Here is a 25,742-nt window from a genome sequence, read left to right on the forward strand (position 1 = left end):
TTGGAGACTGCAGGGCCAGTTATGGGGGCCCAAAACAAGAACATTCTAGTGGGTATGTGATAAAGGTGTCTTGTAACACACAGGTTAGCTACTTGCTAGGAAAAGTGTGACAACCTTGGTTCCAGGAATGAATGGACCTTGAAAAGATTTTCTTAATCTGTCACAGGAGGGGTAATTGATTAATCTGCATGCTCCCTTCCTCTGAGGGAGGCTGGCTACATTTTGACTAAGTGTCCTGGGTCATGAAGGCTGTTGTGTGCTTATGTTTTAGAGAATCTTAGGAAATTTTTCTGGCCCTGGGTTTCCACACAGGACTGAAATGAGAGTTTTTAAGATACCTTTTAAGTGAAATAACATTAAGCCTCTTTTGTCTTATTTCCTGTTTCTGCACCAGAAACATCTTATCAGGCATACATGGAACTGGGTGAAGGGGCAGTGGGAATCCCAAGAAAGGAATGGAGCCTATGAAGCTCTTTCAAAGCCACAGACTTGCAGGAAGACCTGAAGGAGCTCACCAGCCCCTTCCACCCTCTGTTTCTTAAACTGGAGAGCCCTGGATACCTCTCCTCCCTCAGCTGCTCTCCCCTGTTCTTGTCCTAGATCCCCCTCTCCTGTTTACTGGTCTGGTTGTCATCTTTTTATAACCTGTCAGGGTTTTCCTGTGTCTAGGGGCAGTCCTTGACTCTTTCAAACTCCACCCCATTCACCCCACTGTTGAGTAAGACCTGCTCTTTGGGAGCTGCCAAGGATCTTCAGGAGCTAAGAACAGTACATTGGTGTTCAGGATGCCTTGGATGTTCCAATTTCTTTTCTGACTTACTTAAAGGGGCCATTCAATCCAAGATCAGAACTCAGATCCAGTGGTCCTGGAAGATTCACTGAATAAGAGTACAGTATCAAAATGTCTGAGCTATTTTTGTTTGAAGGGACAAAGATGACCCCTTTATTCACCAGCAAGGAGGATCTGCTCTTTTCCCGGGATGAGTTTTTGGTGAGAGATGATGATGTCATCATATTGACCTACCCTAGATCAGGTAAGAGGAGTGTGTGCATGTTAGTGGGTGTGTAAGTGCATGCATGTGTGAGAGCCTGTGTGCCTGTGCATGTGTGAGTGACTGTCCTATGCATGAGTATGTGAAGGTATGTGTGTGAGAGTACATGTTAATGCATATTCATGTGTGTGAGTGCATTTGTGCATGAGTGTTTGAAGGTATGTGTGTAAGAGTGTGTGTCAGCGTGTGTGTATGTGGTTTCTTCAGGGGAGGCTGTTTATAATATAAGTCCTCATGATAAATGTCTTCCTTCAGAAACCAGATGCTAATAATGATGATGATGACAACATTTTCACTGATAAAAAATAATAACTTTTGAAACCTGGTTGGGACATGAAATGTAAAAAGCACTGTCCTAAGGAATTTATATGTTTCAATTAATATAACACTCACATTTGTTCTGTTAAGTAAATACTTCTGATATCTATAAATGAAGAAATTGAAACATGGGTTAGGTAATTTGTCTAAGTTCACACAGGCTTCAAATCAAAGAACTTGGTTCCAGGGTTCTCTATCATTCAACACTGTTAATGAAATACAATTTATACTCTGAGAAATTCACACATTTTAAGTGTACAATTCAGTGAATATTAATATATTTACAGAGTTGTACACTGATCGGTGCAACCTAATTTTAGAACATTTCCATCACATGAAAAGAAACCTCCTGCCCATTTACAGTCACTCCTCATTCCTGCCCCTATCCCTGGGTAAACTTTTATCTATTTTCTCACTATATAGATTTACTTTGAACATTTCATACATACCGAATCATATAATGTTTCCTTTTTCCTTGCTTCTTTCATTGAGCATAATGATTTTGGGGTTTGTAGCATGTATCACTTTCATTAATTTTTATTTTCAGTGAGTATTCTATGTATGGATATACCACATTTTGTTTTCATCCATTCAAAATCTGATATATATTTGGGTTTTTCCACTTTTGGGCTGTAATGGATCTATGGCCATTCCTATAGAAGTCTTTATGTGAATGTACATTGTCAGTGCTCTTGGATACACATCTAGGAGTGGAACTGATTGGTAATATAATACATATCTTTTAAAGGAATTGCTGAACTGTTTTCCAAAGTGTCTACTCAACTTAACATTCCCATAAGTGATGTGCTTATGGGATATTATTGTATCTTTTTCATCACAGCCATTCTAGTGGATAAAGAATGGTATCTAAATGAGGTTTTGATTTTCATTTCCCTAATGATGAATGATGTTGAACATTTATATATCTTATTTGGAAAAATTACTAGTCAGATATTTTCCCATTTTTAATTGGGATATTTGTCTTTTCATTATTGGATTCTAAGATTTTAATTTTTCTTCATACAATTCCTTGGTCAGATATATAATTTGAAAATAATTTCTCCATTGTGTCTTTTCACATTCTTGATGGTGTCATTTAAAGAATTCAAGTTTTAATTTTGATGAATTCCAATTTACTTTTGCTTTTGTCACTTGTTCTTTTGGTGTCATTATTGCCTAATCTATTATCATGAAGATTTACTCCTATGTTTTCTTCAAAGTGTTTTATAGTTTTAGATCTTCCATTTAAGTCTGGGTACATTTAAGTTAATTTTTATGTATAGTTTAAGATAGAGGTCTGTTCCAGTTTGTTAATACTGCCATTATGCAAATACCAGAAATGGATTGGTTTTCATAAAGGAGGTTAATTTGGATACAATTTTACAGTTCAAAGGTCATAAAAGTGTCCAAACTAAGGTATCAGCAAGAGGATACCTTCTCTGAAGAAGAGCCAATGGTATCTGGAAAACCTCTGTCAGCTGGGAAGTCACATACCTGGCATATGCTGGTCCCTTGCTCCAGGGTTGCTTTTCAAAATGGCATTCTCCAAAATGTCTCTGAGATTCTCTCTCTTAGCTTCTCTGGAGAAAACTCTGGGCTGGCATCTCTAAGCATCTGCTTCCAATGGCTGCCTCCAAAAATCTCTCTCTGCTGTTCTGTATGAGCTCTTGTTAAACGACTACAATTATCTAATTAAGATATACCCTGAATGAGCAGGATCAAATCACCATAGAAAAATTCAATCAAGAGATCACATCCTGATCAATAAGACTAATAAGTCTGCCCCCACAAGATTGCATTAAAGGTCATGGCTTTTGGGGGACATAATATATCCAATCTGACACAAGGCCCAACTTCATTCTTTTGCATATAAATATCCAATTCTTCCAGCACCATTTCTTTCCTATTTAATGTTCTTGGAATCTTTGTCAAAAATCAATTGATACTATATGGAAGGTATCCAAACAGAAAGGAAAGAGTAAAACTATTTTCAGATGACAGAATTTTCTATACTAAAATCCTAAGGAATCCACTTAAAACTATTAGAACTAGCAAACAAGTTCTGGAAATTTCAAGATAGGATATCAATATACAAAAATTAATTGTGTTTTCATACACTAGAAATGAACAATCTGAAAATGAAATTAAGACAACTATTCAGTGGACAAGAGCATAACAATATAAGACTCCATGATAAGTTTAACAAAAGAAGTGGAAGACTTGCATAGTGAAAACTACAAAACATTGTTGAAATGAAAACCTAAATACATGCAAAGACATCCCAAGGTCAAGGACCAAAAGACCTAATATGTTAAGATGGCAATTATTCCCAAATTCACCTAAAGATTTGACAAAATCCTTACTGAAATCTCAGCTATTGTTGGTTTTTTTTAATTTTTTTAAAAAATTATCAAACAATTTATAAAAAGCAGACAATAAAAAAAAATTTCAAAACCAAAACAAAGGAATAGTAAAAAACAAATAGCCTAAAATAACTACATTACTTCCAAGATTTTCCTACTCTACCCAGAGAAAAGATACAGAGTATTGCATATCTCAGCTATTGTTTATTTTAATTGCAGAAATTGACAAGCTGTTCTTGAATTTTATATGCAAATAAAAGGAACTTAAAATAGCCAAAACAATCTTGAAAATGAGGAACAAATTTGGAAATGTACACTTTCCAATATCAAAACATTAAAAACCACAATATCAAGACAGTGTGGTACAGGCATAAAGACAGATATATAGAGCAATGGAACAGATTTGGGAGTCCAGAAATAAACCCTCACATCTATGGTCAATTAAATTTTGACTATAGGTGGGGAGACTATTATATGGGGAAAGAGTGATCTCTTCAACAAAATGGCATTTGGAAAAATGGATATCCTCATGCAAAGGAATTAATTTTTACCCTTACTATTCTAGTTTGCTAATTCTGCCATTATGCAAAATAGCAGAAGTGGGTTGACTTTTATAAAGGGAATTTATTTGGCTACAAATTTACAATTATACAGCTACAAAGGGTCCAAAATAAGGCATTAACAAAAGGATACCTTCACTGAAGAATTGCTGATGGTGCCTGGAACACCTCTGTCAGCTGGGAAGGCACATGGCCAGTGTCTGCTGTTCCTTTGCTCCTGGGTTGCATTTCAGAATGTCATTCTCCAAAATGTCTCTGGGTTTCTCTTAGCTTAGCATTTCCAAATGTCCTTCTGTGTACATCTCTAAGCATCTGTAAGCATCAGAAAGCATCTTGGACAGCTCCTAGCATCTCTGTCATTGCCCAAGAATCTCTTAAAGGACTCTGGTGAACTAATTAAGACCCACCCTGAATGGTTGGGGCCACATCTTCATGGAAATAGCTAATCAAAATGTTTCACCTCCCTTTGTGAGAGTCACATCTCCATGGAAACAAAGTAATCCAAACATCCTGCAAGATTGGATTAAAACATGGCTTTTGGGGAGGGGGGACATAATATATCAAAAACAGCATACTTACCTTACACCATATACAAATATTAGCCCAAGATGGGTCAAAGACCTAAATTTAGGAACTAAACCTATAAAATTCTTAGAAGACAAAAAGGGGAAGATCTTCATGACCTTAAATTTGGCAATAGTTTTTAAGATATGACACAAAATCATGAGGAACAAAATAAAAAATATAATAAACAACTTCATCAGCATTAGAAATTTTTGTACATCAAACAATACTGTCAATAAAGTGAGAGGACAACCTCTCAGAATGAGATAAAATAGTTGAAAATCATATATCTGAAAAGGGTTTCATATCCAGAATATAAAAATAACTCCTACAACTCAAAAACAAAACTATAATGATAAAATAGGTATTTCTCCAAAGAGTATACATCAACAACTAATAAGCACATGAAAAGATGCTCAACATCACTATGCATCAGGGAAATGCAAACCAAGAACACAATAAGATTGCAATTCACACCTATTAGAATGACTATAATTTAAAAAGTGGAAAATAAAAAGTGTTGATGGGGATGTGGAGAAAATGGAATCCTCATGCATTGCTGGGAGGATTGTAAATTGGTGTACTCACTGTGGAAAACAATTTGATGGTTCCTCAAAAATTTTACCCAGAGGGGGCATGGGTCTTTTGACATCTTGGTTTTACACTTCTAGCCTCCAGGATAGTGTGAGAGAATAAATTTCTGTTGTTTTATGCCACCAAGTTTGTGGTAATTTGTTATGACAGCCATAGGAAGCTAATACATTAATTTATCTCTTTATTAAAATAATATTTACTTATAATAAATGTACATATTATGCTATATTAAATTATATTAGGATAATGTATTTTTATTATAATAAATAATTAAATAATTATTTATTATTCTGTATATACGATACATTTGTGATCAATGATGTTGACAAGGTAAATTCAAAAAACACTTATTTGCCACAAAACATATACTATAATCTAGGCACATTGTCTTACTGCCTCTTTATGGAGGCTAGTGTTTGGGGATATTTATACCATATGGATTTACAGACAATATATCATTAGGGCTCAATAAAAGAAGCATAAATCACCCATTTGGTAGAAAGTATGTATTTAAATTGTCTTTATGTTTCTTATGATGGAAAATTTCCAAAAAAAATTAAAAGTAAGAGAGAATAGTGCAAAGAACCTTCATATGAACCTCCATCACCTATTTCAGCAACCAATATTTTGGTCTTTTTTTCTTGATTTCTCAACCCTCTCATTTATTTTCTTCTTTATCTGGTAATCTGTAGAATTTTTAATATCACTAACAGACAAGACTTATTTTACCCATATAGCAGTATAACATCACAATACTCTTACTTTCTTAATTTCATACAATACACCATTTGTGTGTTATTTTCCACATTGTCTCAACATTTTCTTTACCTGGTTGATATATTTGAATTAGAACACAAAGTACACTTTATTTCTATCACTCTTTTAAGTCTCTTGATCTTTAACAGAAATATCCTTTCCTGTCTTAAAATCAACTTCATTGAGGTATACATTGTACACAATAAAATACACCCATTCTGGCTGTACGTTTTGGTGAGTTTTGAACAATCTCTACTCACCCTGTAACCACCATCACAATCAAGATATAGAATACCCCCTTCATTTCTAAATATTCTGCATGGCTCATTTTACTCCAGCCTTCCCCAAATACCAGCCCCAGACAACCACTGATCTGCCTTCCGTCTCTCTAGGTTGGACTTGTCATTTTTGGAACATCATATAAATCAGAAGATAAAATATGTACTCTCTTAGGTTTGATTAATTTCACTCAGCACACTGTTTTTGAGATTCATTCATATTATTATGTGTATCTGGAGTCTATTTTTGTATTATACCTGGACTGCATTATATTGTGAGACTATGACCCAAATTGCTTATCATTTACCAAATGGGTGGGTATCTGGATTATTTCCAGCTTTGGGATATTATAAGTAACAATACTATTAATATTCATGTGCAAATCTTTGTGTGGACATATATCTTCATTTCTCCTGGGTAAATACCTAGGGATGGAATTGCTGATTCTATGGTGTCATGGTTAATTTTTTGTGTCACCTTGGCTAGTTATGGTGTCCAGTTGTGTGGTCAAACACTGGCCTAGTTTGTGCTATAGAGATGTTTTGTAGCTGGGACTAGCATCAGCAATCAGTTGACTTTAAGGAGTTTATGCTCCAAAATGTGGGTAAGTCTCCTCCAATCAGGAGTGGGTGGGCCTTTTCCAATATTAACAGCAAGAACTAAGGTGTCAGGGATCAGGGGAATGTCTGCTCAAGACTTCAACTTAAACTCTTAATGGAATGTCCAACCTGTCAGTTTCCCCTGGGAAATTCAGACTCAGGACCACAGTATAACCTGTAGCAGAGGTTCCAGCCTGTAGCACACCCTACAGAGTTCAGAGTTCATAGTCCCTGTGGTCACATGCACCATTTCCTTATAGTACATCTATCTATATTTATATACACCTGTGGCTTCCATTTCTCTGGAGATATCTGATTCATGCTTATGGGAAGTGAATATTTAACTTTTAAGAAAATGCCCAACTGTTTTTCAAAGTGATTGCAAAATTTTAACTTTCAATGAGCACGGGAAGAGTGCATCAATTGCTCTATAATTTTGCTAACTCTTGGGGTTATCAGTATTTTTCTTGTTAGATATTCAAGTATGGGGTAGTCTCTCATTGTAGTTTTAGTTTGCTACACATCCACATTCTGGATGATTAATAATGTTGAACATTTTTTCAAGTATATATTGATTATTTGTAGATCTTCATTATTGAAGTGTCTGTTTAAATCTTGTGCCCATGTTTTTAGTTGGCGTAGTTGTTTTCTTTTTACTAAATGAAGAATTATTTTCATACTCTGTATGTAAGTACTTTGATAAATATAAGAATTGCAAACATTGTCTTACAATCTATGGCTTGCCTTTTCATATTTCTAAAGAGATATTTCAACAAGCAGAAGTTTTTTTTTTAATTCTGATGAAGTGAAATTCATCCATTATTTCTTTTAATATTTTCACTTTTTGTATTTTATAGGAAATTTTTTGCATATCTCCATATTATATGCATTTTCTCCTGTTTTCTTTTAGAAGTTTTATTGCTGTGCCCTTTATGTTTAGGTTTATAATTATTTTTAAATCTTGAGGTTCACTTTTTTCATAATGGACATCCAGTGTTCTATCAACAATTATTGAAAAGAGTATTCATTAACCTCTAAATTACCCTGACAGCTGTGTCAAAATTCAATCTACTGTTTATGACATATTTGTGGACTCTCTAGTTTATTCTACTGATTCATATATCTACCTTTAGGCTAGTATGATACTGTCTTGATTGCTATATTTTTATAGTAAGTCTTAAAATCAGGTTGTGCAAGTCCTCAAAATTTGTTCTTGTTTTACAAAATTGATTTGGCCATCCTAAATCATTAGAAATGTCTCACCAATTTTACAAAATTCCTGTTAGTATTTTTACTGAGTTTTAATTGAGTCTATAGATCAATTTAAGAGTGCTAACATTTTAACAATATTGGGTATTTGTTACAATATTACATTTTCTTTAATTTCTCATACTGATATTTTTAAAAATTTAGTTTACAGATCTCACACATAGTTAAATTTATCATAGACATATCTTGCTTTTTAGTCTATTGCAAATGGTATTGCATTTTACTTATGATTTCTAATTGTTAACTGCTAATATATAGAAATACAATTAATTTTTATATTGGCCTTTTATTCTGTGACATTACTAAACTCATTTATTAAATCTCATAGCCTTTGCAAATGTTCTCTAGGAATTTCTACACACACAATCTTGTCATCTACAAACAAAGATAGTTTTTCTTCTTCCTTTCCAATCTGTATGTTTTTTATTTCTTTTTCTTGTCCTATTCACTGGTCAAATTTCCAGTACTTATTAAATAGCATTGTTGAAAGTGTACATCCTTGCCTTACAATCAATCTTAGAAGAGAAGTATTCAGTCTTTTACCATTATTATGTTGTTAGTTGCAGAGTTTTTTTCATTGTGTTTATGGCTCAATGTTTAAAAGAAAACTTTTTATTGTCATAACAAATATGCAGTTCCACGTTTCCCATTTTAACCACCTTCAAGTGTACAATTCAGTAGTATTAATTATTTTCACAGTATTGTGCTCCCATCACCAATATGCATTACCCCAAATTTTCATCATATCCAACAGAAACTCTATCCATTAATAAATAACTCCTCTTCCTGCCCTACCTCCACCCCTGGTAACCTATAAACTACCAACTGAATCACAGAAGTTTGCTTCTCTAGATATTTCATATAAGCAAGATCATACAGTATTTAACTTTTTGTGTCTGGCTTGTTTCACTAAACATTGTCTTCAAGGTTCATCCATGTAGCATGTATCATAACTTCATTCCTTTTTTTTGGCTGAATTATATTCCCTTGTAAGCATATGCCACATTTTATTTATCCATTCATCTGTAAAATGACACTGGGTTGCTTTCAATAACAAGGTGTACAAATATCTGTTTATGTCCCTGCTTTCATTTATTTTGGGTATATACCAAGAAGTTGGATAGCTGGATAGTATGATAATTCTATGTTCAACTCACTGTGAACCACCAAACTGATTTCCACTGTGGCTAACCATTTTACATTCCCACCAACAATGTATAAGGATTCCTATTTCTTCACATCCTTGTCAACACAATATTTTATATTTTTATATAATAGCCAACTGAGTGGATGTGAGGGGTGTATCATTGTGGCTTTGATTTGAGTGGTCCTAATGACCCATGATGATGAGAAACATTTTACCTGCATACTCTCGATTTGTATGTCTTCATACATATATATATATTTGAAATGTATATTCAAATACCTTGCCCATTTTAGAATTGTATTATTTGTCTTTTTGATGTTGAGTTACTGCAGTTCTTTATATTCTGCATATTATACCCCTATCAGATATATGGTTAGTAATTATTTTCTCCCATTCCGTAGGTTGTCTTTTCACTTTCTTCATAGTGTCCTTTGATAAGCAAAAGTTTTCAATTTTGACAAAGTTCATTTTATATATATTTTTCTTTTGTTGCTCATGTTTTGGTGTCATATTTAAGATATCACTACCAAATCCATGGTTATAAACTTTTCCCCTAACTTTTCTTGCAAGAGTTTTATTGTTTTTGCTCTTAAGTTGGGGTCCTTGACCACTTTTAGTTAATTTTTGTATATGGTATGAGGTAGGGGTCTAGCTTCAGTCTTTTGCAATTATATATCCAGTTTTGCTAGCACCATTTGTTAAAAAGACCATTCTTTCCCCAATTAATGTACTTGGCACCCATTTCAAAAATCAGTTAGATTTATTTCTGAAATCTCTGGTCCACTTGTCTATCTTTCAGTCAGTACTACATAATTTTGATTACTGTGACTTTGTAGTAAGTTTTGAAATTGGGAAGGATGAGACCTCCAACTTTGTTCTTCCTTGGAAATATTGATTTGGCTCTTTGGGGTTTCTTGAGATTCCATATGAATTTTAGGACCGGCTTTTAATTTCTATGAAAAAGGCTTCCGGGATTTTGATAGGTATTGCACTGAATAAGTAAACTGCTTTATGTAGTGTTGACATCTTAATAATAAGCCTTCTATCCATGAAAATGGAATTTCTTGCCATTTATTTTGGTCATTTATTTATGTATTTCAACATTTTTTAGTTTTAGGTACATAAATCATTTCTTTGCTTGGTTAAAATTTATTCCTATGTACCTTAATCTTTAGGAGTTACCATGAATGGGATTTTTTAATGCAATTTTATTGAGATATAATCACTAACTGTACAGTCCACCAAAATTATGCAATCCATGGCTTACAGTGTCATCACATATTTGCACATTCATCACAATTTTAGAATATTTTCATTGATCCAAAAAAGGAAAAGAAAAAAATATAAATATAAAAGGAAAGCCAAAATATTCCATATCCATTATCCCTAACCCCATTGTTGAACCCTACTATTGGTGTTGTACCTTTGTTACTCCTTATCTTTCTTTCATTTTTAAAATAAAATTTTATTGTAATATATTCACACACCACAAAATTCATCCAGTGTATACAATCAGTTACTCAGAGTATCATCATATAGTTGTGCATTCATCACTACAGTTTTAGAACATTTCCAACACTCCAAAAAAAAAAAAAAGAAATAAAAAGAAAAAGAAAACCCAAAATGTCCCCTAGTCCTTCTCCCCCCACTACCCATTATTGACCCCTGGTATTAATGTGGTGCATTTCTTACTGTTGGAAAAATATTAAGATAGTGTTGTTAACAATAGTTCAGAGTTTGCAATAGGTATTTTCCTCCATATATGACTCTATTATTCTCTGCTTGTAAAAGTGTCATAAAATTCTTCTAGTTCATGAAAAAACTTACTTACATATATAGGGTTAATCAGAGTCATTGTCCACCACAAAGTGCACTGTGTTATATATTCCCAGATTTTAAACTCTAGCTTTCTTTCTGGTGACATATGTGACACTAAACTACCACCTTCAACCACATTCACATACAATTCAGCACTGTTTACACTCATAAAAATGTGGTACTATCACCTCTATGCATTTCCAAATGTTTAAGTTCATCCTAGTTAAACATTCTACATATGTTACGCAACTGCTGCCCATTATCTAGTCTCATTCTATCTCCTGGTAAGCTATATTCTAGATTTTATGACTATCAGTTTATGTATCATAATTAGGTCATATCAGTGAGATTAGAAAATCTTTGTCCTTTCATGCCTGACTTATTTAACTCATCATATTGTCCTCAAGGTTCACCCATTTAGTCACATGCTTTAGGACTTCATTCCTTCTATTGCTGAGTAATATTTCTTTGTATGTATATACCACATTTTCTTTACCTGATCATCAGTTGATGGGCAACTGGGTTGTTTCCATCTTTTGGCAATTGTGAATAATGATGTTATAAATATTGGTGTGCAAGTGTCTGTTCACATCACTGCTTTCAGATCTTCTGGGTTTATACTGAATAGCAGGATTGCTGGATCATAAGGCAACTCTATATTTAGTTTTCTGAGGAACCATCAAAAATTTCCACAGTGGCTGTACCATTTTGTATTCCCACCTGCAGTGAAGAAGTGTTTATATTTCTCCACATGCCTTACAACACTTCTGGTCTCCTGTTTAATAGTGGTCATTAAAGTGTGTGTGGAATGATATCTCTGTGGTTTTGATTTGCCTTTCTCCAATAGCTAGTGAAGATGAGAATTTTTCATTTGTTTTTTTAGCCATTTGTATTTCCTCCTTGGAAAAATGTCTATTCATGACTTTTGCCCATTTTTTAATTGGTTTGTTTGTCTTCTCATTGTTGAGTTGTAGGATTTCTTTATATATTTTGGATACAAAATCCTTATCAGATATATGGTTCCCAAATGTTCTCTCCCATTGAGCTGCCTGCCTTTACACCATTTTGACAAAAACCTTTGATTCACTGAGGTATTCAATTTTGAGGAGGTGCCATATTTCTATTATTTCTTTCTTTGCTTGTGCTTTGGGGGTAAGTTCTAAAAAGCTACCTCCTGTCACTAGGTTTTGAAGTTGTTTCCTTATATTTTCTTAAAGATATTTTATGGAACTGGCTCATACACTTAGGACTTTGTTACATTTTGACTTAATTTTTTATAAGGTGTGAGATAGGCGTTCTTTTTCATTTTCTTGGATATAGATATCCAGTTCTTCCAACACCATTTATTGAAGAGTCACTTCTGTCCCAGTTGAGTGGATTTGGGAGACTTGGCAATACTCAATTGAGCATAGATTGGAGGATCTATTTCTGAACTCTCAATTTGATTCCACTGATCAATATGTCTATCTTTATGCCAGTAGCATGCTGTTTTGACCACTGGGACTTTAAACACTTTCAAGTGAGGAAGCCTGAGTTGCCCCACTTCATTCTACTTTTTCAAGATATTTATGGCTATTCAAGGCCCATTTCCCTCCAACTAAATGTGATAACAACTTATATTTCTGCAAATAAGGTTTTTGGAATTTTTGTTGGTATTGCATTGAATCTGTAGATCAATTTGGATAGACTTGACACCTTAACATTTACCCTTCAAAACCATGGACATGGAATATCTTTCCATTTATTTAGGTCTACTTTGATTCCTTTTATCAATGCTTGTAGTTTTCTGTGTACAAGTCCTTTACAAACTTGGATCAGTTTATTCCTAGATATTTGATTCATTTAGTTGCTCTTGTGAATGGGACTTTTTTCTTGATTATCTCCCCAGACAGCTCATTATGAGTACATAGAAACTCTCCTGATTTTTGCGTGTTGATTTTGTTTCCAGACACTTTGCTGAACTCATTTATTAGCTCAAGTAGTTTTTTCATAGGTTTACAGAATTTTCTAAATATAGGGTAATGTCTTCTGCACATAGTGACAGTTTTACTGCTTCCTTACAATTTGGGTGAATTTTATTTCTATTTCTTCCCTAATTGCTATAGATATATCTTCTAGCACACTGTTGAAAAAGTGGTGACAGTGGGCATCTTTGTCTTCTTCCCAATCTCTGAGGAAAAGTCTTCCGTCTCTAATCAGTGTGTACAATGTTAGCTGTGGGTTTTTCATATATGCTCTTTATCATATTGAGGAAGTTCCCTTCTATCCCTACCTATTGAAGTGTTTTTATCAGGCAAGGATGCTGAATTTTGTCAAATACCTTTTCTGCATCAATCAAGATGATCATGTGTTTCCTCCCTTCCAATTTTTTTTTGTGTGGTGTATTACACTAATTGATTTTCTTGTGTAGAACTACCCTTTGTATACTTGGGATAAAACCCACTTTTTCATGTTGTATAATTCTTATAATGTTCCTTTGGGCTTGATTTGCAAGTATCTGGGTGAGAAATTTTCCTATATATTCCTTGGTTAGTTTGGTCTGTACTTTTCTTGTGCTATCTTTTTAAAGTTTTGTTACTAGTGTGATGTTGGCTTCTATAATGATTTAGGCAGTGTTCCCTCTTCTTCAATTTTTTTGGAAGAATTTGAGCAGGAATGCTGTTAATTATTATTGGAATTCTTCTTAAAATTCACCTGTGAATCCATCTGGTCCTTGGCTTTTCTTTGTTGGGAAGGTTTTATGAATGATTTAATCTCTTTCCTCATGATTGGTTTGTTTAGATCTGTTTCTTCTAGTGTCAATGTAGGTTGTATGTTTCTAAGAAATTGTCCATTTCATCTAATTTGTCTAGTTTTTTGATATACAGTTATTCATAGAAATCTTTTATGATCTGTTTTATTTCTTTGGGATCTACAGTAATGACCTCCCTCTCATTTGTCATTTTATTTCTGTCACCTCTCCTTTTTGTCTTTGTCAGTCTAGCTAAGGGTTTCTCAATTTTATTGATTTTCTCAAAGAACAAGAGTTTGGTTTTATTGATTCTATTATTTTTGTTGTTGTTGTTCTCTGTTCCATTTATTTCTCCTCTAACCTTTGTTATTTCTTTCTTTCTGCTTCCTTTGAGATTAACTTGCTGTTCTTTCTCTAGTTTCTCCAGTTGTTCAGTTAGGTCTTTGGGTTTATCTCTTTCTTCCTGTTAATGCAGGCATTTAGGGCTATAAATTTCCCTCTCAGCACTGTCTTCACTGCATTCCTTTAATTTTGATATGTTGTGTTCTGATTTTCATTCATCTCAAGATATTTACTGTTTTCTCTAGTTATTTCTTCTTTGACACATTGATTATTTAAGTGTGTGTGGTTTAACCTCCATAAATTTGAGAATTTTCCAGTTCTCTGCCTGTTATTGATTTCCAGCTTCATTCCATTATGATCAGAGAAAGTTCTTTGTATTTCAAACTTTGTAAAATTATTTAGTCCTGTTTTGTGCCCTAGCACATGATTTATCCTGGAGAATGTTCCTGAGTCCTCAAGAAGAATGTACATCATGCTGTTTCAGCATCAATGTTCTATATATGTCTTTTAGCTCTGGTTCATTTATCATATTATTTAGATTATCTATTTCCTTATCAATTCTCTATCTGGATTTTCTATCTATTGAAAAGAGTGGTGTGTTGAAGTCTCCTACTGTTATTGTAGAGACATCTATTACTCCCTTCAGTTTTGCCAGTGTTTGCCTCATGTAGTTTGGGGAACCTCAATTAGGTGCATAAATATTTATGATTGTTATTTCTTTTTGGTGAATTTTCCCTTTATTGTGATATACTCAAGTTCTTTGACTCATAATGCTTTTGCATTTAAAGTCTATTTTGTCTGATATTAGTACAGCTACCCCAGCTGCTTTTGCTGCTGCTGCTTCTTTTTCCCCTCCTCCTCCTCCTCTTCTTCTTCTTTCCTCCTTCTTCTTTTTGGTTATGGCTTGTATGGAATATTTTATCCAGCCTTTCAACATTTTTATTCTCACATTCAATCTATTTGCATCTTTGTATCTAAAATTATTCTCTTGTAAACAGCATATATATGGGTCATATTTTTGCATCCTTTTAATTACCTTACTGAAAATTATCCTTTTTGTACTGTCCTCCAAGCCTCTCTCTCCTGTCTTATTTGTTTTCAGCTGACATAACTCCCTTTATTGTTTCTTGCAGGGAAGTTCTCTTGTTAACATACTCTCTCAGCTTTAACTCTGAATATTTTAAAACTCTCCTTCACTTTTGAAAGAGAGCTTTTCTGGATAAAGATTTCTTGGCTGGCAATTTTTTTGTATCTTAAATATACTGAACCACTGCCTTCTCACCTCCATGGTGCCTGATGAAAGTCAGCACTTAGTCTTATGCAGCTCCCTTGTATATAATAAATTCTGTTTTTCTTACTGCTTTCAGGATTCTCTCCTTCTCTTTGGCATTTGGCAGTCTTGGAATGGGTCTATTCAGATCGTTTCTATTTGGGCTACAATGTGCTTCTTGGATTTGCATACTTATGCCTGTTATAAGGGTCAGGAAATTTTCAGCCATTATTTCCTCAAATATTCTTCCTGGCCCCTTGCCCTTCTCTTCTTCTGGGACACCTATGATTGTATGTTTGTTTGCTACTTGTTGTTAATCATTTACCTCAGACTGAGCTCAAATGTTTCCATTTATTCATCCATTTGTTCTTTTGTGTGTTCCAATTCAGTTGTCTACCTCTAGTTCACTGATCCTTTCTTCTGCATTTCAAATCTATGTTGTTTGTCTCTAGTATATTTTTACTTTCATCTGCAGTATCTTTTCCTTTCATAAATACTATTATTTATGTATTCTTTCAGATTCTTCTTTACACTCTTAAACTTTTTCAATAATTCAACTTTATTGAGATATATTCAAAATGATACAATCATCCACAGTGTACAATGAATTGTTCACAGTATCATTACATAGTTGTACATTCATCACCACAATCAATTTTTAAACATTTGCATTATCACATGCAAAATAGAATAGGAATAAAAATTGAAGTTAAAAAGAACACCCAAAACATCCCATCACCCCATCCTTCCCCATTAATGTTACTTCACTCTCACTTTTCTACTCATCAGTCCATACACTGGATAAAGGGAGTGGGAGCCACAAAGTTTTCACAATCACACTGTCACACAGTGCAAGGAATATAGTTATACAATCTTCTTCAAGAATCAAGGCTACTGAGTGGCAGTTCAACAGTCTCAGCTATTTCCTTCTAGCTATTTCAATACACTAAAAATTAAAAAGGGGTTTCTATACAATGAATTAGAATAACCTCCAGAATGACCTCTCAATGCTATTTGAGGTCTCTCAGTCACTGAAACTTTGTTTTGTTTCATTTATCTCCCCCCTTTTGGTCCAAGAAGGCTTTCTCAATCTCACAGTGGTAGGACCAAACTTATCCCCATGAGTCATGTCCCATGTTGCCAAGGAGATTTACACCCCTGAGAGTCATGTCCCACATAGGGAGAAGGGCAGTGAATTTACCTGCAGAGTTTGCTTAGAAAGAATGGCCACATTTGAACAACAAAAAAGGTTCTCTGAGAGTGATCCTTAGGCAAAATTTTAAGTAGACTTAACCTTTCCTTTGCAGTAACAGGCTTCATTAGGGCAAGTCCCAAGATTGAGGACTTAGCATTCTAAATTGGTAGTCCCCAATGCCTGTGAGAATATCATTAATTCCCCAGGTGGGAAATTTAATATTTCCACATTTTCTCCCAGTCCCTCAATGAAACTTTGCAAATACATTTTTATTACCTGCCCAAATTACTCTGGGATGTATCAGAGCTTCACAATAACGTGTACAAATGGACCAGATTTCACTTCCTGTTCAAATTTCCATGTAATTATATTGTTTTAATAAACTGAACATAAAAGTTAAACCATATAGTGTGCTACAAAAATATAGATTTTGCACCTAATAAACATCTCTTCCTTTGGTTTCACACAGAAGTTAAAGCTTTAAAACACCATCAATATCATCCTTTACTCTTTAGTCTGATTTACCTCAGTCCTAATCATGCATTCACCACTACTATCTATATGAGGACATTTCCATTTCTTCCACAAAAAAAGAGGGAGAGATGGAAAATGGAAAAAGAAAAAAGAAAAAGAAAGGAAAAACAACAACTGGAAAACAACAAAAGAAAACATGAAAATTAAATTAAATTAAATTAAAGTCAGACAACAACAGTGTCAAGAATATCATACCCCTCCTTATATCTCCCTCTTATAGGCATTTAGCTTTGGTAAATTGCCTTTGTTATAATTAATGGAAACGTATTACAATGTTACTTTTAACTGTAGATTCTGTTTTGAATTGATAGTACTTTTCCTCAAACAGCCCTATTTTTTACACCTTGCAATGTTGACATTCCATTGTTCTTCCTCATGTCAAAACATTCTTATATTTCATGTTTAATCACAATCATTGACCACTCTAGGTTTCACTGAGTGTGCCAGTTTGAATGTATTATGTCCCCCAAACACCATTATCTTTGATGTAATCTTGTGGGGCAGACATTTTAGTGCTGATTAGATTGGAATTCTTTGAGTGTTTCCATGGAATGTGCCCCACCCAAATGTAGGTGATAACTCTGATTAGATATTTCCATGGAGGCATGGCCCCACCCATTCAGGGTGGGCCTTGATCAATGGAGCTACATAAATTATCTGACAGGCAGAGGGAACTCAGTGCAGCTGTGAGTGATATTTTGAAGAGGAGCTACAGCCAAGAGGGACACTTTGAAGAAAGCACAAGAGCTGCAGATGAGAGAGTTTGAAGACAGTCATTGAAAGCAGACTCTTGCTCCAGAGAGGCTAAGAGAGGACAAATACCCCAAGTGCAACTAAGAGTGACATTTTTGAGGAACAGCAGCCTAGAGAGGAATGTCCTGGGAGAAAGCCATTTTGAAACCAGTACTTTGGAGCAGACAACAGTCACGTGCCTTCCCAGCTAACAGAGGTTTTCTGGACATTCCATTGAAGGTACCCAATTGCTGATATCTTACCTTTGACACTTTATGGCCTTAAGAGTGTAACAGTGTAATCAAGTAAACCCCCTTTTATAAAAGCTAATCCATTTCTGGTGTTTTGCATTCTGACAACATTATCAAAATAGAACACTGAGTTATACAGTCCCAGTCTTTATCTTCTATCTTTCCTTCTGGTGTCCTGCATGCATCTAACCTTCCTCTTTCAACCTTTCTCACAGTCATCTTTGTTCAGTGTACTTACAATATTGTGCTACCGTCACCCAATATTGTGCTATCCATTTCTGTATCTTTACAATCAATCCTGTTTAGCACTCTGTACTCCTTAAGCATCAAAGGCCTAGTCTTTACCCTCTTTCTATCTCCTGGTATCTTCATTTCCATACTCTTCTCCAAACCTCTCTCCTGTCTTTTCCCATCTGTCTGTAGAATTTCCTTTAGTATTTCTTGGAGAGGAAGTCTGCTCATGAACTCTATCAGTGTCTATCTGTAAATATTTTGAACTCTTCCTCATTTTTGAAGGGCAGTTTTTCCAGATATAGGATTCTTGGTTGGCAGTTTTTCTCTTTTTGTATCTTGAATATACCATGCCACTGCCTTCCTGCTTCCATGGTTTCTAATGAGAAATCAGCACTTTATCTTATTAAGCTTCCCTTGTATGTGATGGATTGCTTTTCTCTTCCTGCTTTCAGAATTCTTTTTTTGTCTTTGATGTTTGACAATCGGATTAGAAAGTGTCTTGGAGTAGGTCTATTTGGATACGTTCTGTTTGGGATATGCTGTGCTCCCTGAATCTGTAATTTTATGTCTTTCATAAGAGTTGAGAAATTTTCATGGATTACTTCCTCTCTTATTTTTTCTGCCCCTTTTCCCTTTCTCTTTTCCTTCTGGGGCAACTATAGCATGTATATTCATGCACTTCATGTTGTCATTCAGTCCCAGATCCCCTGTTCATATTTTTCCATTTTTTTCCATAGTTGTTCTTTTGTGTATAGGATTTCAGATATCCTGTCCTCTAGTTCAGTAATCCTTTTTTCTGCCTCTGCAAGTCTGCTGTTTTATATCTCCACTGTATTTTTTATCTCTTCTTTTGTGTCTTTCATTCCCATAATTTCTGCTGTTTTTTTTCAAGCTTGCAGATACTTCCTTATTTTCACCCAGTGTCTTCTTTATATCTTTCATCTCTTTTGTCACATTTTCTTTCAACTCATTGATTTGATTTAGAAGATTTCTGTGAACTTATTTAATTAGATGTTTCTACTGTTTAATCTCAGTTGAAGCATTAGTTTGTTCCTTTGACCTGGCCATATCTTCATGTTTCCTGGTGTGGCTCATAATTATTTTGCTGACTAGACATCTGAATTTTCTTGATTAGTTTATTCTGGAGGTTGTGTTCTCTTTTGCTTTGGGTTCTCTTGCTGATTTTCTTTGATGTCTATATTTCTTTATTTCTCTCACTGGCCAGTTGTCAGATTGGCTCTGCCCTCAGGTCTTCCTGCAAATCAGGCACCCATCATGGCCTGCCACAGTGATGGTAAGTAGGCACTGGGTACCTCTGCAAGTTCACTGTGTGTGGTAATATAGATCTGCCAGTTTCCAGTGGTGCTGTTTTCTTCCAGTCAACAAGACCTGGGTTTGTTTTAGAGCCCTGCATTGAGAGTTGGGTTGTCCATATTTCTCAGTGAAAATTGGGTGTTTTTTTCTGTGCAGGGCATGCAGATCAGTTCTAGTGGTCCTAACAAATGGTTTGAAGCATGTTTTTAGGAGGGCTTCTATTCCCTTACACTTTCAGGACTGTCCAGCACTTTTCAGTAACTTAATTTTCCTCAGAGACTGTTTTGCCTCAAAGACCAGGTGAGATAAAATCACAGGATCTCTATGCCCTTACTATCCCAGCCAAAATCTGGCTTGATATTACACTACACCTGTGGCCAAGTACTCTTTCAGTGTCCCAGTATTCCAGCTGTCCCCAAGTCAAGCAAAGATTCATCAGCTGCTCTTACCCTCAAGGGTGAGAGAAGGGATTTCAGAACCAGGACTGGAATCACAGTCTTTGTACACATTTTCTGTCTTTCTTCCCCTCACTGACCTGGGCTTTGAATTGTCCTCCTGTGTCCCCTGGACCTTCAGGGAGTAGGTGGGTCTCACTGCTGTGGGAGATTTTATAATCTGTGTTCCTAGTGTGAGGGTTCCTGTCTGCTGATTCTGTACCTTTCCCACACTGATCATGAGAGAGAGGGTAGTGAGTGGACTAGCTGGTCTAGGATGGAAGTTTCCTACCTGATATTTCTTCTCTTTCTTCAATTAAGAATCTGCAGGGTCCTTTTCCAGTCTATATTCTCCTCCAGGTTTTCAAACTTCAGAATTGTCCTTTTTTTCATTTAATCTCTGGAGAGGAGTTTGCAGTAGGTGTTGACATCTCCATGTTGATTACATCATCTCCTTCTACTTTGTTCTTTATATCCTTTATCTATTTAACTATCTCATTGAAATTATTTAGGAGATTTGTTTGTGCATCATTGATTAGTGATTCAAAATTCTTTGCCTCATCCAACTTTTTAATTCAATTATTTGGCTCAGCCATATTTTCTTCTGTCTTAATGTGCATTGTAATTTTTTTGCCTATTCCTGGGTATCTGATTATCTTGCTAACATTACTTTGAAAGTTGTTTCCCTCAATTTTGTAAGATTTTGTTTTTAATTGCATTCATGTTTAAGGTCTCCTTTGGCACTAAGTTCATCAGTTTTTCCCACCACAACCAGAGCCAGTATCTCTCATAGGGGGTGTAGCCCCATTCCAAAGGGCCTTACCGAGAGGGTCAGGAAAGCATTTTCCCAGACTTCACTTTTGCAGACTTCCTGGTAAATGGTAGTCTTAGGCCATCTATTTTCCCCAACCCCACCTCTCCCAAACCGCAGTAATCAGGTGGACAGGGTCTAGATTGACATAAAGCTGCTGGACTTGGATGTGAAGGGTGGGCACTGGGGCCTACAGGGGAGCTTAGTCACTCACTGCCACTTCTGTTTATGTATACAGTAGGTACAAAAGTGCCCTGTGCTCCTTCATGGATAGGTTCAAGGCTGTGGGAGAAGAGGGTCACATTCACAAGCCAATTTTTAAATCAGGACCATTCTGCAACCCTATTTTCCCAATGGTAAGGCCTCCTTCTCTCTCCCAGACAGTTGCAGCCAGGCAAGTGAGAATCAGACATGCCTGAATCTACTGGCCCCTGTAGTGAGAGATGGGCACCAGGAATCATGGTGGTGATGAGATTCTTGCCACAGTCTTTTTCCTTGTGGAAACAATGGAACTGCTGGCTCCCAGATTCCCACTTGGAAAGGCTCTAGGCTGGGGGTCCAAGAGGGTTAAATTTGCTGGCCAAGAGTTGAAACAGAACTGCACTCCACCTCACAAGCCATACAAGAACATGCCAAATGCACATGGTCAAGTTCACTCACCACAATTTCTCAATTGTAGTTTCTCCATTTTTCCTTGAGCTCTTCCTTATATTTTGCAATGGTCCTTCCCTAGTCTGCCAAGCCTCTTAACTACAGCCTTTGGCAGTTTCAGTCTGTTCTCTATGTGTTTCTGGTGAAGAAATGAGATCTTCCTGTCCTTATTCCACCATCTTACTGGAAGATGAATGGAATTATAAAAATATTTCAATTTCAGAATATTCTTTACTGGGGTGTAGACACACAATTGATTTTTTCATGTTAATCTTATAGCCTGAAAACTTTCTCAGTTTATTTATAAATTCCAGAATCTTGTGGATTCTTTGGGATTTTCTGTATAAAGAATCATTTTATCTGAAAATAGGGAAAGTTTTCCTTCTTATTTTCTAATTTGGATGCCTTTAATTTCCTTGCCTAATTGCTTTGATGAGGACTTCCAGTACAACATGGAGCAGCACCAATGAAAGCAGGCATCATTGTTTTGTTTCTGACCTCAGCGGGAAGGCTTTCAGTCTTTAAGCATTAAATACAGTGTTGTATGTGGATTTTTCATATATGCTTTTTATCATGTTGAGGAAGTTAGTTTCTATTACTAATTTTCTGGGTCCTGTTATCATGAAAGGGAATAGGATTTTGTGAAATGTCTTCTCTGCATCAACTGAGATGGTCATGTGATTTTATAATTTGTTCTAACCATGTGGTGTATTACATTGGTTTTCTTATATTGAGCCACTGTGGCATTCCTGGAGTAAATTCTTATTGGTGTATAATTATTTTTTGAATGTTTGATAGAATTCACCAGTGAAACCATCTGGTCCTTAAATTTTCTCTGCTGGAGGCTTTTGATGACTGATTCAATCTCTTAAATTGTTTTGGTATGTTGAGATCTTGTATTTTTATTTAAGTCAGTTTATGTAAGTTATGTGTTTCTAGGAATGCATCCATTTCCTCTAGAGTATAATTTGTTGTTAATCATTTTTCATAGTATTCTCTTTAATTGTTTTACTTACTTCAAGATCAGTAGTAATGTTCCATTTTCATTTGGGATTTTAGTTGTTTGTGTCTTCTTTTTTCTTTCCCAGTCTAGCTAAAGGTTTGTCAATTTTACTGATTTTTTTCAAAGAATTTTTTGTTTTGCTGATTTTCTCAATTGTTTTCTATTACCTATTTATTTTCACATTAATGTTAATTGCTTCCTTTCTTCTGCTAATTTTAGGTTTACTTACTTTGCTCTTCTTTTTCTATTTTCTCAAGATGTAAAGTTAAGTTATTAATTTCAGATCTTTCTTTACTTTTAATATAGGCATTCATAGCTATAAATTTCCCTTTGAAAACTGCTTATAAGATTGGGGATTGTGCATGTTAATTTCCAATTGTTTGTAAGTATTTTTTAATTGTCCTGTATTTCTTTAAATCATTGGCTTCTTATAAATCTGCTGTTTAACCTCCACATATTTGTGAATTTCACATCTCTTCCTTTTTGATTTCTAGGTTCATTCTATTGTGTTCAGAAGATAAATTGTTTGCTTTGAATATCTTACACTTTATTAGGACTTCTCTTTTGCCTAACATGTGGGCCATCCTGGAGAATGATCCATGTGCACTTGAAAGGAATGTGTAGTCTACTGTGGAGGGATTAAATGTTCTTTATATGTTTCTTAGGTCTTTTGCTTTACAGTATTTTTCAATGCTTCCCTTTTTCCATATTTTCCCTTGTTGATTTTCATTGTACATATTCTATTTAGTATTTAAGGATTGTGTACTGAAATGTCCAACTGTTAGTGTTTGTGAATTTTCTAAGTCTCTTATAGTTATTGACTTCTAAATGTATTCCACTGTGGTCAGAGAATGTTCTTTGAATAATTTCAAATTTTTAAATTTATTGAGGCTTTTTTTATGTTCCAGCATAAGGTCTATTCTGCAGAAAGTTCTGTGATCACTACAGAAGAATGTGTATCCTGGTGATTTGGGATCTAATGTTCTATATATGTCTGTTATACCAAATACATTTATCACATTTTTTAGGTTTTCAATTTCCTTATTGGTCTTCTGTCTAGTTGATCTACCTAAAGCAGAAAGTGATTTGTTGAATTCTCCCACAATTATTGTGGAAACATCTATTGCTTCTTTTAGTTTGCCAGTGTTTGTCTCATGTATCTTGTGGCATCATGATTGGGTGAATAAACATTTATGATTGCTACTTCTTGTTGAATTGCCCCTTTTATTAGTATGTAGTGGCCTTCTTTATCTCTCATAATATCCTTGCATTTAAAGTCTATTTTATCTGGGATTAATGTTGCTACGCCTGCTTTCTTTGGGATGTAGCTTACATGAAGTATGTTTTTCATCCTTTCACTTTCAATTTCTTTGTGACCCTGTGTCTACAATGAGTCTCTTGTATGCAAGATATTGATGGTTCAGAATTTTTGATCCATTGTGCCAATCTATATCTTTTAATTGGGGAGTTTAATCCATTTACGTTCAACATTATTACTGTGAAGGCATTTTTGAATCAGCCATCTTTTCCTTTGGTTTGTGTTTGTCAGATATATTTCCCCTCTCTTTCTTATTTTCCTTTTATGAACCAATATTTCATTTCTTTAGTACTGAACCTTTTTATATATCTCTCTCCTTTCTTTGTTTCTCTGTTGGTAGGGCTCACTTTAGTGGCTTAAGTAGGGCATGTCTTTTATTAGAAATATCTGTCAGCATTTGTTTGTCTGTGAAAAATTTAAGCTCTCCCTCAAATTTGAAGGAGAGCTTGCTGGCTAAAGTATTCTTGGTTGGAAATTTTTCTCTCTCAGAATTTTAAATGTGTCATGCCACTGCTTTCTCATCTCCATTATGGCCACTGAGTAGTCTCTACTTAGTCTTATGTTGTTTCCGTTGTATGTGGTGAATTGCTTTTGTCTTGCTGCTTTCAGAACTTGCTCTTTCTCTTCAGTATTTGTCAATCTGATCAGAATATGTCTTCAAGTGGTTTATTTGGATTTATTCTATTTGGACATCACTGGGCTTTTATGCTTTCTGTATTTATATTGTGTAGAAGGTTTGGGAAATTTTCCCCAACAATTTATTTGAATACTCTTTCTACACCTTTATCCTTCTCTTCCGCTTCTGGGGCACCAATGAGTCTTAAATTTGGATGTTTTATTTTATCTATCATATCCCTGAGGTCCATTTTGATTTTTCCCCATTCTTTCTTTTGTTCTTTGATTTTCCATTCTGTGGTCCTTGAGGTCACTGATTTGTTGTGCTGCTTATTCTAATGCTGTACTATGAGTATCAGGAAACTTTTTAATTTGGTCAACAGTTTCTTTTATTTCCATAACATCATCTCTCTTTTTTTTACTCTTGCAATTTCTTCTTTATGCTCTTCTAGGGTCTTCTTGATGTCCTTTATATCTTGTGCCATGCTCTTCTTCATATCCTTTATATCCTCTGCCATGCTCTCATTGTCTGCCTTTAGTTCTTGATTAATAGCTCCAAGTACTGTGTCTTCTCAGATCTTTTTATTTGGGCATTTGGTTATCCATATCATCTGGTTTTTATATGCTTTGAAATTTTCTGTTGTTTTTGGTATCTTGGCATTTGCTTTACTTGGTAGGGTTCTTTTAGTATATGTAGGAATATTCACAGACTTATCTTTAATTTGTCATATCAACAGCTTGGTTTTGTGCACTTTCTCCAGCTAATCAGCATATGGCCTCCATGAGTCACCTATTCCCAAGTCAATTCTCCCCAAATGTGTCTTTGTGGTGTGTGGGGGTCTGATTCTAGTGGGGTCCAATTGTAGCACCAAGTTTGGGTATGTTGTTGGTGCTGTCTGCCCTGAATGTCGGTCATGTGTCTGAGTGGTTAGGGAGGGGAGCAGCTTTAATAATCAAACCTCCCAGGTGTTCCTGGAGATTTAAGGCT

The 25,742-nt window shown here is 35.1% G+C and overlaps 1 protein-coding gene across 1 annotated transcript in view; it reads left to right on the forward strand.

Moving 5' to 3' along the window:
• The first annotated feature begins 374 nt into the window (after nucleotides 1-374).
• Nucleotides 375-25,742, forward strand: part of LOC119505684 (bile salt sulfotransferase-like) — a 76,305-nt gene continuing 50,937 nt past the window's right edge. Inside the window, exon 1 of the mRNA XM_037798555.1 lies at nucleotides 375-1,034. Coding sequence (XP_037654483.1) covers nucleotides 902-1,034 — 133 coding nt within the window. The 5' untranslated portion in view covers nucleotides 375-901. The remainder of the gene's footprint in view (nucleotides 1,035-25,742) is intronic.

This window comes from Choloepus didactylus, chromosome 10 (genome assembly GCF_015220235.1).
Source record: "Choloepus didactylus isolate mChoDid1 chromosome 10, mChoDid1.pri, whole genome shotgun sequence".
NCBI classification, from domain to species: Eukaryota; Metazoa; Chordata; class Mammalia; order Pilosa; family Megalonychidae; genus Choloepus; species Choloepus didactylus.